Source organism: Onychomys torridus, chromosome 1 (genome assembly GCF_903995425.1).
Source record: "Onychomys torridus chromosome 1, mOncTor1.1, whole genome shotgun sequence".
Lineage (NCBI taxonomy): Eukaryota > Metazoa > Chordata > Mammalia > Rodentia > Cricetidae > Onychomys > Onychomys torridus.
The window spans coordinates 135,201,502-135,217,475 of NC_050443.1; the positions used below are offsets into that span (position 1 = coordinate 135,201,502).

General features: G+C 35.8%; 1 protein-coding gene across 3 annotated transcripts in view; it reads right to left on the reverse strand.

The window, feature by feature from the left end:
• Positions 1 to 15,974, reverse strand: part of Vps13a (vacuolar protein sorting 13 homolog A) — a 215,148-nt gene that overhangs the window by 120,480 nt on the left and 78,694 nt on the right. For all 3 annotated transcript variants that reach the window (XM_036206892.1, XM_036206900.1, XM_036206909.1), the window contains exons 26-32: positions 15,300 to 15,456; positions 11,257 to 11,336; positions 9,704 to 9,763; positions 9,329 to 9,482; positions 8,457 to 8,573; positions 8,270 to 8,373; positions 1,607 to 1,774 (exon numbers count right to left, since the gene is read on the reverse strand). In XM_036206892.1, the coding sequence (XP_036062785.1) occupies positions 1,607 to 1,774; positions 8,270 to 8,373; positions 8,457 to 8,573; positions 9,329 to 9,482; positions 9,704 to 9,763; positions 11,257 to 11,336; positions 15,300 to 15,456 (840 nt within the window). The remainder of the gene's footprint in view (positions 1 to 1,606; positions 1,775 to 8,269; positions 8,374 to 8,456; positions 8,574 to 9,328; positions 9,483 to 9,703; positions 9,764 to 11,256; positions 11,337 to 15,299; positions 15,457 to 15,974) is intronic.

The following is a 15,974-nucleotide window of genomic DNA, read 5'->3' on the forward strand; positions in this document are numbered from 1 at the left end:
GGGAAAAGCACAGGCAGCACAGCTGTGAGGATGGAGGCTGGATCCTTAGCCCCCACACAGAATGCCAGGATGGTGTGGTACCCCTCTCATCTGAGTAGTCAGGAAGAGTGGGTAGGATATGCCTGAAACAGACCAAGCTAGCCAAATCTGCAAGCTGAATGAGACTCCACCCCAATATCTAAGGTAGAGAACAACAGAGGAAGATACACAAACACATACATATGTACTAGTATGTACATACACACAAGCATGCATCACTCGCACACACGCACACACACACGACCACCACCACCATCAACAACAACAACAAAAAGAGACTACAAATCAGTATGACACCATAAAAATTAAATAGCCAACAATAAGGGTACAATAGGAAAGGAAAAAGTTTCTGAGAAGCAGAACTAAAGAAATCAGAAGTTCTTTGGCAAAGTCATTTCAAGATTTAATCTAATTTCTTAAAGTCTGTAATATCTACAGAATTATGTTGCATCCAAAAGTATAATTTTCTTAGTGGTGACTTCATCTGTATTTGGTATAGATTTTAAGTTGGAAAGTGGAAAATACAAATGTTTACATTTATGATTTAAACAATAAGTTCAATCAATGCACACCATATAACATATAATAGATGCATATATTTTATGTAGTATACTATATATTAACATGTTAACATGTAAAGATTTTTTTGTTTTGTTTTGTTTTTCAAGTCAGGGTTTCTCTGTGTAGCTTTGCGAAGAATATTTTTCCGTTAACTAAAATATTTGTCAAAATGTTATATAAACAAGGTACAAAACATTTCAGTTGTTATGGTACTCAACATATTGTTTTAAATATGTTTGTATGAGTGTCTTCTGGTTTCTAAGAGATTGCTGTGAAGAGATACCATGACCATGGCAACTCTTACAAGTGAAACATTTAACTCAGAATGGTGTAAAATTTCAGAGGTTTAGTCCATTATCCTCCTGGCAGCATGTAGGCAGATGAGCTGGAGAAGGAGCTGAAAGTACTACATAGTGATCTGCAGGCAACAGGAGGTGAACTGTGTTCCACACTGCGTGCAGCTTGAGTATAAGAGATCTCAAAGCCCACCTCCACAGTGACACACTTCCTCTAACAAGGCCACACCTCCTAATAGTGCTACTCCCTAGGTAGGCCATTTTCTTTTAAGCATAAAATCTTTCTTTTAAGCACAATATCTTCCTAGCTTGATCTCTATTCTATTTCAATTTCTTTTAATCAGAAGATACTATATAATTTTTCTATGAATCATTTTTGTACAACAAAAAGTAAAGATGAATGAGTATCCTTTACCTACTTGTAATTTGTAAAATATATTTTTATTAGGTCGGGCATGGCTACACATACATTTAAACCCACCATTTGGGAGGCAGAGGCATGTGGGTCTCTGTAAGTTCCAGGCCAGCCATGTTCATGTCAGGAGACCTTGTTTAAAAAAACAAACAAAAAAAGATAGATATACATATGTGTGTGTATTTATGTGTATAGTCTGAAATTTTCATACATGCATATAATTTTTTTGAAATAGGGGCTCTATGCTTGACACATAGCAATTTCTACCTAGAATTAAAAATATTAAAATACTTACCAATATAGCATATAGAAATTTTGTGACAAACACAACCTCAATGCAGCCAACAGTTAAATTAACTTGAGCATCAACCACATTCATATCTGTGTATGCAGAGCCAGCAGTTGCATCCATGTAAGAAATCATTTTGAAGCTGAAAACTTCTTTTCCAGTGATATAAACAGCCTTAATGAGAGAAGAATCCCAATTATTACAATCGTTGAAGTAATGTACCCCAAGATCAAAATAAAATGAAGCAAAATAAAAATAAAATATTCTACCATTTGAAAAAATCTTCCAGGTATTTGAGTCAGTACAAATGAGGCAACAATTCCAAATGCTTTATGAGAACATGTAAGCTAACATGTTTTCTGTTGTTATCTTTGAGTGTCAGGAAAATAAATAGGTCTACCTTGACCAGGTTTTATCTTTTTAGTGGAGAGAATAGATAAGGATCGCACTTGGATTTTCTGCCTTGCAATGGCAGTCATCATATAAAATGTCTTTAGTAATTTTCAAAGCTAAAACATACCACCTGCTGCACACAGAGCTCAGTGTCTCATTTCTTTAGGTCTGAGGACTCGGAATCACGCCCCCTCCCCCATTCTTTAATGGAATAACTCAATTTTAAACTTCTCATCCTTCATTAGTTGGTTAAGAATCATTTTAATCACTATCAAGGAATTCCTGGGAGGGGGTTAAAATTTCCACCTCCATAACTACCAGTCAAAAGTATAAGAAACAAGAAACTAACATTTTTAAAATTTGGAACAGAGTATTAACACTGTTTTCTTAACTCCTAAATTCTAGAAGAACAGGGGATTGAAAAGCTATTAAGAAAATCAACCACAGTTCCTAAGAGAGCGAAAGTATGAGAATTTTTTGAAGACTGAAGTTTAAACAAAACAAAAAAAAGAAAAAGAAGAAAGGGAGTCTAGACTTCTGGATGCAATGCATAAAGCCAGAGAAGACCATTTTGAACCCTAAAATTAACAAACAGCCAATGAACTATTATAATTGTTCTTGGTACTACTAGAAATATGAAACAACATAAAGACAACACAAAAGTACTCTATCATCTAAGAAAAACCAGGTTCAAGGAGAGAAGATTACAGGGATGCCAAATACCATGTAAATTATGTAAGAACAATTCAGCTAAAATATGAAGGATGACTGAATAGCAATGTTGGAGACAAAGTCCCTGGGAAATGCAAACATAGCACCTCAATTGCAGGTAGTTTGTTATCCTCTCTTGGGAGTGCATAAGAAAAAACTAAGACTGAAATTAGGGTTTTACTTGGTATTGGTTATGGAAAAATAAGAACACTTCCATCCCATACAAGGCCCAGAGAACTGCCTAGAAAGATGACTCAGCAGTAACGAGCACTGATTATTCTTCTAAAGGACTGGGCTTCAATTCCCAGCACCCACATGACAGCTCAAAATTGCTTGTATCTCCAGTTCTACAGGATCCAAGAACCTCTTGTGGACTCCCTGGGCAGCAGGCATGGACATGGTGCAGAGACAGAAAGACATGAGAAAACATCAATTACATAAAAATAAATAAGTGAATTTCTTACAAAGGCCCAAGGTATCACCAGAATTTTTCTCTGACCAAAAAGAGATAATAAACCTTGCTGACCTCAGGCCTGGGTAAAGATACAAAATCTTAGAGATAAGGACAAAGAAAGGTTGACTGAACACCAATGTTGGAGACAAAGTCCCTTTATTACCCAAGAAAAGGACTGGAAGCCTTCATTAGAGCAGACCACAGGAAGTCCTCTTTAGCTTGGATGCAGTAAGTTATTCATTCAGTCTTACATTAGAAGTCAAGAAGCAATCAAGATGCGTGGAAGAGAAACAGATCCTCAAGAACATCCCATTTCTGAAACTAAAGAATGCTTGGCTGACAAAGTATTCTGAGATGGTTATTTTAAGGTATCAATTTTATTGGTTAAAAAATGCCTAGGACAAGGCAATGAAGATGAGTCAAAAGGTAAGGGTACTTGCCACTAAGTCTGATGAACTGAATTTGATCCTCAGAACCCACACTGTGATGTGAAAGGAATCCTGCAATTTTTCCTAGGTCCTCTACATGGGTATCATGGTGTGCCACCACAACTAGAGGAGGGAAGAGAGAGAGAGAAAGAAGTGGGGGAGGGAGGGAGAGTGGTGGAGAAGGGGAGAGGGGGAGAAGGGGAAAGGGAGAGATAGATGTCTTGGGCATTTGTGAAGCACAACTTTGAGTTTGTCTGGAGGGGTCAAAAATTAACTAAATGGGGTAAGACCATCCTATGGGCTAGGGTCCTGGACTGAATAGAAAGGAAAAAAAGTGAGAAAGCCAACTGAGTATCAGTATTTCCTTTCTTCTATGTAGCCCTGGCTGGCCTTACATTTGCTATGTAGACCATGATGTCTCTAAACACCCAGAGATCTGTCTGCTCTGCGTCCAGATTGCTGGAATTAAAGGTGTGTGCCACCATGCCCAATCTAAGGATTATACTACTGCTTCACATTCCTTCAGTTGTATGTTATAGCTACAGTTGAAGCTCTGTTGCTAGGATTCCGTCCCGGGCTAACATTTTCACTTTCCCTCCACTTTTATCCCACAGGAAGTTGTCATTTTACAAGTTTGGCTCTTTAAATATTGCAGGCTGTTGTCCCATGTTCCTGATGCATGCAAGCTGGATGGGTAGTAGTACTGGGTTGAGGGAGAGGAAGTATATCAGTTTTTTTCTTGTTACTGTGACTTAGTTAGATCCCTAGAGCCTACCGAGTTAGATCCCTGGAAGTAGAAACCATGGAGGACCTAGAAACACTACTTACTGGCTTCATCATGTGTTTGTTGTCCTGCCTCTAGGTTTCCTGCTTTAGTTCCTGCCTTTTCTTCCCTTAGTGATGGATTATAATCTTCAAGTTGTTAAATGAAATAAACCCCATCTTCCCCAATTATTTTTATACAAAATGGTTTATCACAGCAATAGGATAAGTAACTAAAACAAGACACAGTCTAAATTAAAAAGAGCCAGAATTCCTGGTACTCACATCCAAGCTGCTAGATGAAACTCTACCAGCTGAGTGACAATAATAGCTAAAACTTTATGTACTTCAATTTTTGTACCTAAAGCTAAAAATAAGTTTCAAATCTGTATAGGATTTATGATTATTTAAATTAAAATAAGTTATCAATAAGCAGTAGTAGGAAATTATCATGTAGAAAAGAAGTAAAATTAAGACCTAGACTTAACCATATACAAGCTTTGTTGATGCACACCAAACATTTAAGAACAAAATAACACACATCTCACAAATTTCTGGTAGAAAGTAACTGGCACGAATTACTCTTCAGAAGACCTTTATTCAGAAAAAGATGGAGTATGATAGTCATGGGCAATCACGATGGGGCCCAGAAGCAGGAGGGTCTGGTCTTCAGACCCCAAGAGGAGCTTCATTACAGAGAATGAATGCATGGCAGAGTCCTGAAAGGACAGAGACATCAATTCCCAGGAACAAAGAGAAACAATAACTTTCAGTGAAGTCTGACAGGGTACATAAAAGGAGGCATTCCATGTGAACCAGGAGTCAGGTAGAAATTAGATATGGGTAAAGTTGTAATTCAAAGTTGCCTTCAATACGGGAGTCAAGAGGTTGAGGCTGAAATTGTCTTACAGTCACAGCAAATAAGTGCTTTTTAATAGTCTGGAATAAGGGAGAGACTACCAGGGGAGTGGTCTAGTGTGGGCAAGAGAAGACTGTAACCTAATAGAAAACATTTCTCAACTAATTTTATGAAGTCATAATTAACCTGATAATAAATCTAGAAACAGAGAAAACTATTTAAAAATGCATTTGTATTTGTCGCCCAGAATTAACAAGCATTCAAAACTGGATTTAAAAAAACTTAATTATCAAGATGTCTTTATATAAAAGGAAACAAGAATCTAGCAAAAATGATGTTTTATTTCAGTGAAATATGTCTTCAATAATATTAGTACTATACAACAATAAACTTGTAAATGGAGAATGCTGCTCTAATACACAATGACTTGGTCTGACAATTACAATCTTTAACAGTAATGAGTTTATCAGTAACACCTAAACCCAATCAGAGGACAACAGCCAATGTATATCACAGCATAATGACCTCAACATTTTAACACAGAGTAAAAACTTATGCTGCTCTGGTTACTCAATAGAGTAGTTCATTTAAAAAACTACCTACACTGGAATCCAAGGAAAATGATAGTGGAGCAAGACAAGAGGAGAAAGAGACTCTGTACCTCTTTTAAGCTATATTTTAATTTGGCCATATTTTAAAAATAAAATACAGAAGGAAAAATCAATGTCTGGTGCTATAATTCATTTGTTATTATCTGTACAGCTTTTAGTAGATAATTGTATTTCTGTCAGCATCACTTTCTAGAAAAATAAAAATGTATGCTCTATCCTTCATTGTCCTATATATACTATACACCTTAAAGTAAAAGTGACAGAGGAGCAAATAATAACTTTGGAAATTATCGTAAGTATTAAAAATCTTGTTCCTTATTTCTACAAATCATGCAAATCTGGAGACTTTTGTGCTAAATCACTATTAATATACATGCACATATACATAATTTTTGTTTCTCACATAAAATCAGTTGATGGCTGTATCAGTGATGATGACAGAACTGGAGATATGGCTCAGCAGTAAAGAGCACTTACTGCTGTTCCAAAGGACCTGGGTTCAGTTCCTAGTACCCACATGGAAGCTCATAACTCTCTATAACTTCATTTCCTGCTATGGGCCACAGAGGAATGTATTATGAGAGAACTCAGCTGGTTATGGCAAAGTCACTACCTGAAAGGATCAAGGAATTCCTTCAGAGGAAGCCAAATTCCAAGGAGCCTTTGGTGTTCTTTGGCTTGTTATATATCAGCTGTCTTCTGTTACAAAAATCATGTGTGCATTCATAGTTTTCTCAACTGACTTTTTCCTAAGAATGCTAACAGTGTGGACTGAACACTATTTGGACATATATGATGGAGTTATTTGGAGAACAACCACAGGAAAGACTTCCTTCCCTCAGGCCCATCCATTTCTTCTCCTTTTAGTACTGGAATCAGATATCTCCCTTAGCCACTTTCAAAGAATAACAGGAATAACAGTCCAAACCACCACATAATAAGACTCCTGAAAATAAGGTAAATTCTACACAGAGACACCGCCTAGGTCAGGTGGACCTTAAGTAATAGCTTCGCACAATTTAGCTTGGACCCTCCTCTTCTTACAGCCTTATTAACTTTATAGGCCTCTAACTCCTTACCTAACCACTTTTAGGAATATTTAGATAACCTAATGCACTGACAGCTATGCACAGCCAGAACCCCAGTTCAAGCCTCCCTGTAATTAATTATCATCATTGGCAGCATCCGGCGAGGACCATCCCCAGGAGGAGGAAAGTACCTTATCAGAGAAACCTCTGCACTCTATAAGAACAGACCCTAGCATCAAGACTACCTGTTTGAGAAGGCCTGGCGGAAGTGCCAATTAAGCTTAACCTTCTCCTTTCCAAAGTCTTATCTCTAGCTTTAGATCCACCCTGAACAATGAACTCAGAACTAAAGGGTTCCAACTTAAAGATACATCTAGCTGTGATGGAAGTTGCCTAGTCAAGTTGTATAGTGACGGAGTGCACTCGCCAGAAACAGTGGGAGCAGCTAGCTTGGAGGAATCAGGGTCAAAGGGACAAAAAGGCAGTTTTATTTTCAGAGAAGGATTTAGAGGTAGAAGGAGACAGAGAGGAAGAGAGGAGTAGAGAACTTGAGGATGGAGAGCTAAGAAGGATAGGAGGATTATGACCAGAGAGAACGTGTAGATGAGATGGAAGATGAGGAAGAGCCAGATGGGGAAGTACTAGAGGAGAAGAACCTAGATGAGGCAGAATTCAGACGAGAGAATTAAGATTTCTTTTTTTAAGATTCATTTATTTATTATCTATACAAGTGTTCTGTCTGCATGTACGCCTACAGCCGGAAGAGGTGCCAGAACTCATTACATATGGTTGTGAACTACCATATGGTTGCTGACTCAGGACCTCTGGAACAATAGCCAGGGCTCTTAACCACTGAGCCATCTCTCCAGCCCAGTTCAGGATATTTAAAGACAAAATACTTTTATTTTTTAAGTGTTCTTAAAAGAAGCATTATTAGCAACACTCCTCCCCAAACCACCTAAAGAGCCTATTTCTTCCAGGAGCATTGCATACTTAAAAAATCATAATCTTAATTTTATAAATAAAAGACTAGCTTAGGTAACTGAAAGGGTCACACATGTACTAAGTATCAAAGCTAATAAATCAATTGTGCTTGACTCCAAAACCCATTTTGCACAAGACACTGCTAATACATGACAATTCCCTATCTAATTGATACGAAAATTACATACATAATGACATATTAGTACTTAGTAAAAAAAAAAAAAAAATCTCAGCACTGAAGAGATGGCTTAGTGGTAAAGAGCACTTGTTGCTCTTACAGAGGACCTAGGTTCAAATCCTAGCACTCAACATGGCAGCTCACAATTGTCTGTAACTCCAGTTCCAGAGGATCTGACACCTTCAAATAGACATAAGTGCACAAAACACCAATCCACATGAAATAAAAATAAGAATAATTAAAGAAAACCCAAAATCTCACCTTTTTGTATACAGCCATTTTATCAGAATCTAACACAACTATATTCCTTAGTTTTGCATTTATTTCAGTGACTAACGGCTTCATAATCATCTCAGAATCAAGTCCTAAAGGAATAAAACAATGAATAATTGCTTTTCTTTGTCTTCAATTTGATAATTTTAAATAAATTTTTATGAGATGGTATTACCTTCAATCTTAATTTCAGAAATGTTTTGTTTCTGATCCTGAATAAAAATCCGTAAACAAGATAATTCTGCCAAAAGCTGCAAGGTAATAATATCTTCCTTCGTGGGTAGCTTTAAAGCTACAAAACAAAAATCACATTGTAGCACAAAGAAAGGTTTAGTAATTACCCCACTATGCCTGGCAGTAAAAATATCACCAAAAATAATTATAACATCAGATTTACAATTCAACTATAAAGCAATGAGAAAATATTCCCAATTGAATTGAGAACTCTAAAAATGAATTATCTAACAAATATAAAAAACAAATACGCCAAAGACTGCTATTACAGGCGACTAATCATTTGAAACTAAGAAATTAAAACAATAACTATGAATCTTTGAGACAACTATCATTATGGGAAGCACAAAAACCCACAGTTCTAAATGGTAACTGATAGAGTATCTCTAACTCAAAATTCTAAAATGCTCCAAAATCAAAGGCTTTTTGAGCATTACCATTATACTTAAGAAGTTTTGAATTTAAAGTATCTCAAATTTTAACCTGCACTCTGATTAAAAACAACCATGATAATATTCAAATGTTGTCAGTTACATTTTTTAATTTAAAATGTCATATAACCTTTAAATCAAATATTTAATTTTCAACTCAAATCTATTACATAATAAACATCTTTTCTTTTAGCAGGAATCAGTCCCTTTACCACTATTCTCTAAAATTAACTGGGTATATGATAAATCATTTTAGTTATCTGTCTAATTAAAAGGAACACCAGAGGAACTAAAATTACTATTCTAATTGGTGACTCCTACAAAAAACACAAGCCCCCCCCCCCCAACCCAAACAACAACAAAAACCAAAAACGTAAATTACCAAGTTTTTTAATGATATCTCCTTTGTCTTCAGTTTCTGCAACAGACACTGGGGAAGATTGTTGCCCTAATTGTGGAAGGATATTATTAAGATAATTCATTGTATGGAGAAGTGCTTCAGTGTGTAAATGAATATCCAAAGAGGAAAAATTAACCTATAGAACAAAACTGATTTTAGTACTAGGTCAAAAAAAACATCTGACTTGATGGTCTTTAAAAGACCCTATGATTGGTGGTATAAAGCATAAAATTTAGAATACTCAGCTTTATCCTTGGGGATCTTATAAATAATTCCAATTATAAAATAATTATTGGTAAGACATCTAGACATAGAAATACAATTTTTATTTTAAAATAAGTAATTATATATTCATACCTTAAGAAGTTGTAAAACATTGTTATAGGTACATTTAAAATTGGGTGCATTTTTTTCAGCCTATCCAAAGAGAAAATGTATCTATTAGAACATGTTAGGAAGACATGTTATGTCTACAATTGCATGATAGTTGTAAATTTTTCAAGATTTGTATATTATACATAAATTAACTATAACTGAGGTGGACAGTACATTATATACATACATACACAGATATATATGTACACATATTTACTTAAGCAACTGACCAGAACAAGGCAACTGCTTTAATATAACAAACAAAATGTGCTAAATATGGATTTATCTAGCATGCAAGTATTCAATTTAGATTACACACTATCTTATTATCTAGAGACAAAAAATGTTACATAGTATCAAGTATGGAGAACAATCATTTGGTCCTCAAGAACACTGAATAGTTCTTCCTTATTTTTCCTGTATTTGAAACAAAATTTTCCACAAGTACCCAAACACTTCTTTCCAAATATTCTTACATTGTCTTTGACAATGACATAATTATAGGTTTATAGGTTACTACGTGATGTTTGATGAATACATACTATGTAAAAAGTTTAAGTAAAGGTAACTTACATACCCATCAACTGCCTTACCTACCATCTACTGTTGTGAGACATTTGAAATTTACGTTTGGAAATACACATTATTATTGGCTACAGTTACTCTGCTGTCCAGCAGGTCTCAAAATCTATTCCTCATTCTTTACTTGCACAGTAGTCCCATCTTGCAGTAGCCATCATTCTTTCCACATGTATGAGTTTAATTTTATTAGAGTCTACATATAAGTAAGATCCTCCTGTATTTTTCTTTCCATGAGTAGATTATTTCATTTAACATCAGGGCCTACAGACTGGCAGTTGCAAATGACACAATTTATCCTTTTTGAATAGTAACCCACTTAATATGCATAAAACACAATTGCTTTATTCATTTTCCTTAGAGTTTGTATATTCTAAAATCTGATGCAAATATAACAACAAAAATCTTTAAAAATGTCACCAATCATGGAAGCAAAAATGGTCTTAACTATGGTAATAATCTCTTGGCATAATTGATATTAGAAAGTAATTATTAAAACATATACAAAGCTAATTAAAACAAAGAATAATTCATAAATAGACAACAGTACATACAGGAGATTCATAAAATTTTAAAAGATATTATAAATCAATACAAATGAAATGGAGTCACTGACACTTAAAAAGCAGGTAGCCAGACAATGGCAGAAATGAAGTAAATTCATCCTCTTACACCACATACAAAAAGAAATGTCATCAACACTAAACATTTAATTCTTTTTCAATAGCCTGGTGGGAAAAGTCAACTGAGAGGCCTTTCCTTCCTAGAACATAGGGTACTTTGTTCGCTGTATGAAGTATCTGTGAATCAAGACTACAGGGCAATAATGACAAAACAAAGACCTTTCAAACAGAGCAATTGAGACTAAGTTACATTAGAGTAAGGATTAAGTACACCAAGTTATAAATTTAAATACTACATCAGCCTGCCAATCAGGTGAAATAAGAACTGCTTACCCTCATAAATTCCAATGTTAACAAATCCTCAATTGTGTTATCCAGGGTGGTGATCAAATAAACTGGTTTCTTGTTTTCATCTAAAAATAGTTTAAGGGTTATTTCTTGGTAGGAAAATTATACTAAGATAAATGAAGGCATTAGTAATTATTATTGAAAAAGATTTCCCTAGATTCTACTCAATAAGTTTCCCTCTTTGTTTTTTAAACTCAAAAAGTGTCATTTCTGCATACAAAGTATCCTTCCTTTGTACTTCAACAGAAAGTCTCAAACCTTCCTACATCTAGACAAGTCAGTAACAAAACTACCAGGTTATTAAAGAAGAACCAAAATAACTTTTAGTGGTAATAAAGAGCATGAAGAATTCTAGAATTGAGTCATAAGAATGCCTTGAAATAAAAAAGCCAGTATCTCTAAAAATGCTAGTTGTTGAGACATCAAGAAAATATTATATTTTAATACACACTAGATAAAAATCAGTCTTAGCAGTTTACGGCAGTTTACTAATTAGTAAACATTACCGAGTCTGTTCAAAATGAGACATTCTTTGAGAGCTGCTAGAGAAGAGATATCTGCATAACCTTTAAGACTATCATTATCAAATTACTTATGGCTGCTAAAAACCAGTATTCTAGAGACTATGATAAAGGACTACAAACTAAGTAATTTACTCTTGCAGAGGAAAACAGCACAATGTCCATGCACCCTTTCAAGCTTAAAAACTCTGAGTACATGAACCAGCACCCTATTTTAGGTATTAACTACATTTTTCAACCTTAAGAAGATCTACACTTCATTCACACATTTACCAGCTTCTTGAGCAGCTGTTTATCAGATCATTTGCTTGTCACAAAACAACTCTGCTACTCACCCCTTCTCAGAAAATAAGAGCAAACTGTTTTAGGATTAGGTACAGTAAAGATGGTATATAATGCTTTTTGTTTGCAAATATTTACTTATGTTTTGCCTTTGGGAAACAAAAATAAGCATAAACATAAAAATTAACCATGGCTATACTACTACTTCTGGATTACTAGTTTTGTGTGATAATACGTTTGTGTTCTGACAAATAAAGCTTGCCTGGAGATCAGAGAGCAGAGTTAGCCACTAGCTAACCATAGAGGCCAGGTGGTGGCGGCACATGCCTTTAATCCCAGCACTTAGGAGGCAAAGGCTGGCAGATCTCTGAATTCGAGCCCAGCCTGGTCTTCATAGAGCGTTCCAGGATAGCCAGGGCTACACAGAGAAACCCTATAGCATTAGAGAACACTATATAAAGTATATATTAGAGAACACTATCCAAAAGAACAGAATATAATTTTGACATAACAGAACAAAAATTGAACACCTATACATGAACTTTGTGTGACTAAGAGATAACTGTGGTACAATCCACCATACTCAAGTTTGTGTGACCAATAGATAACTGTGACACAGTCCACCACACTTAAGTTAGTACAACCAAGGGGTAACTGTGACATAATACATTACATCCAAGTTTGTAAGACCAAGAGATAACTGTCATACAATGTACCACACTCAAGTTAGGGAGACCAAGAGATAATTATAACACAGCCCATCACACTCAAGTTCCCAAGAGCTGGAGAACAAGGAGACAATGGGATACCACACAAATGCATGTCCACTGACCTACATTTGGGTTAAACTACTTAATTTGATCCATAATTTTTACAAGAGTCAATGAACTTAGCAGATGTCACTCATCAAAGAAGCTATGACAAACTGGCATGTGAAAGTTCCCGACATCACGTATCATCAGAGAAATTCAAACGGCCATTGTATATCTATTAGAAGGACTCAAGCCCGGACACTAACAGAATGCTGACAAGGATGAACAAAAAGTACTCATTTCTTATCAGCAAAAAGGAAAAATTATATAACCACTGGAAGAGTTTGGTGGTTCATTACAAAAGTTATATAGTTAACCTATAATCCACCAAATAATGCTCCTTAGTATTTATCCAAAGAAAGAAGATAGCTTATGTCTATACCAAAATCTGCATATAGTTATTTATAGAATCTTTATTCAAAATTTTCCAAAACTTAAAAGAAGTCAACATGTCCTTTGTAAAGTGAGTGGATAGGTAACCATAATAGATATTATGGATAGGTGGATAAGTAACAATAATGTTCTTAGACAAAGGAATATGATTTATTGGTCAAAAGAAACTAGCTGTCAAGCCATGAAAATATAAGGAGAAGATTTAAACACAGATTACGAAAAGAAGCCAACCTTAAAAGATGTACACTGTATTTTTCCAATCATATATTCAGATAAAAAGGTAAAGCATGGAAGACAGGGAGATGATTTTAAGCCAGGTACCACAGAGGAAGGAGTGGAGGACAGCAGATATTCAACACAGTGAAAACATGCTTATGATGATACCACCATACAAACTTGTTCTTTATATATTGTCCAAACACATAACTTTAACACAAATGTTTAAATCTAATGCAAATATTGGATTTCAGGTGATAATAATGTGAATAGATTCAACTGTAACAAACACATCACACTGTTGGGGAAGTTGATAAGTGAACCATGGAATTTGCAGTTAAGTGTACAGACCTAGAGAAGACTGTATTCAATGAGGTAATCCAGGCCAAGAAAGACAAATGCTACATGTTCTCTCTCATCTGTGGTTCCTAGCCCCAAATATCTATATTTATGTGCCGATACAACCCCTCATTAAAGGAGCTACTCTTTCTTTTTTTTCCTCCCTCCTCCTACTTTTTTTTTTTTTTTTTTTTTTTTGGTTGTTGTTGTTTGTTTGTTTTTGTGGTTTTTCCCAGACAGGGTTTCTTTGTGTAGCTCTGGCTGTCCTGAAACTAGTTCTGTAGACCAGGCTGACCTTGAACTCACAGAGATCTGCCTTCCTCGGCCTCCCAAGTGTTATTAAAAAAGGTGTGCACCACCAGTGACCACCTGGCAAGAAGCTTTGATTTATAGCAAACGAAGACTATGGCAGAACATCACAATACAGAGATCAATGGACCCACTGATGTGACAGCTCCTACATCTATGGCTCAGGGAACAAACATCATGGAAGAGGGAGTGGAAAGATGATATGAGCCAGGAAGTCTGCTGTGAATCAGTCTCTTCTAGAAATGGCTGCACAAACAGGACCAGAATAATGGCAATATCAGGTAGCCATGCTAGTGTGGAATAGGGAAAATTTCACAGGGTCCAAACCCTAGACAAAAAACTATAGGCAACTAATGACTGCTGAAGAGAGGGAGAATTAGCCTCCCCAAGGGATCATCACCCAAGCTATTTATTTAATACAAAGTGGTCACCCTGAAGCCATCCATATACATGCAACAAAAACAGACTCAGCAGATTCTATTTATGTATTTGTGTATACACAAATATATGTAATATTCACAGAAATAAAGGTACTATTGATTGGCGAGTAGGGGGTGTGTGGGAGGGGTTGGAGAGGAAGGGAAGGGTAATTGCTATGGATGTCACTCTGTATGCTGTGAATGTGCTGCTCTGATTGGTTAATAAATAAAGTGCTGATTGGCCAGTAGCCAGGCAGGAAGTATAGGCGGGTCAAAGAGACAAGAGAATTCTGAAAAGAGAGAGGTGTAATGAGTGAGACACAGAAAAAGCAAGATGTGAAGGCAGAACTGAGAAAAGGTACCAAGCCACATGGCTAAACATAAGTAAGAATTATGGGTTAATTTAAATGTAAGAGCTAGTCAATAGCTAGCCTGAGCTAATGGCCAAGCAGTTTTAATTAATATAAGCCTCTGTATGCTTACTTGGGTCCAAGCATCCCTAGGGTTGTGGGAGCCAGGCAGTACCAGGAAAACTTCAGCTGCAGGTAAGTGATGTAATTACATTTTAATTAAAAGTGTATTAAAGAAAACAAACTAATATAAATTTGAATGTAATTGTCTCTCCTTTTTTCAAACTATTTTCTAATATCAATGTAATGATTCAAAGTCTAAGGAACAGAAAATTCTACAATAGGTAAACAAATTGGAAAGTAATTTACGTATTTTAATTGTCTTACCTAAGTATTCTGGACATTTTAACCAGAATTCTTTCAAAAAGGCATTTGCTTTCAAATCAAATTTTCTAATCTCAACTTCTGTACCCAGTCCTAAAACACCTGTTTCTAGCACAGGAAGTTCACAGTCTCCCACAAGGTGATAAAATTGAATCAGAACCTGCAGAAGAAAGACAAAGCACATAGGTCACTTATGTGATAACCATATATGAATACAGAAGATATATATGTAGTATGTTAAGAATTTTTAGCTTAATATTGATTTTCTATTCCCCCCCCCACATACATTGTATAATCATCATCAAAAAATATGTATTGGAAAACTGCCCACAATATACCACTTAAACACTAATTCTTAAGAAAGATAAGGGCCCGCTGGCAGTCGGATCAGGATCCATCCTGGTGCATGACCTGGCTTTTTGGAGCCCATTATCTATGGTGGGACACCTTGCACAGCCTTGATGCAGGGGGAGGGGCTTGAACCTGCCTCAGTTGAATGCACCAGGCTTTGTTGACTCCCCATGGGATGCCTAACATTATCAGATGAGGGAATGGGGGGTGCTTTGCGGGAGAAAGGCTGGTAGAGAGGAGAGAAGGGAACAGAGGGGGTAGTTAGTAGGTAAAATGAACAACAAATTTCTCAATAAAAGAAGATAATCTAAAAAAAATGAAGGAAAT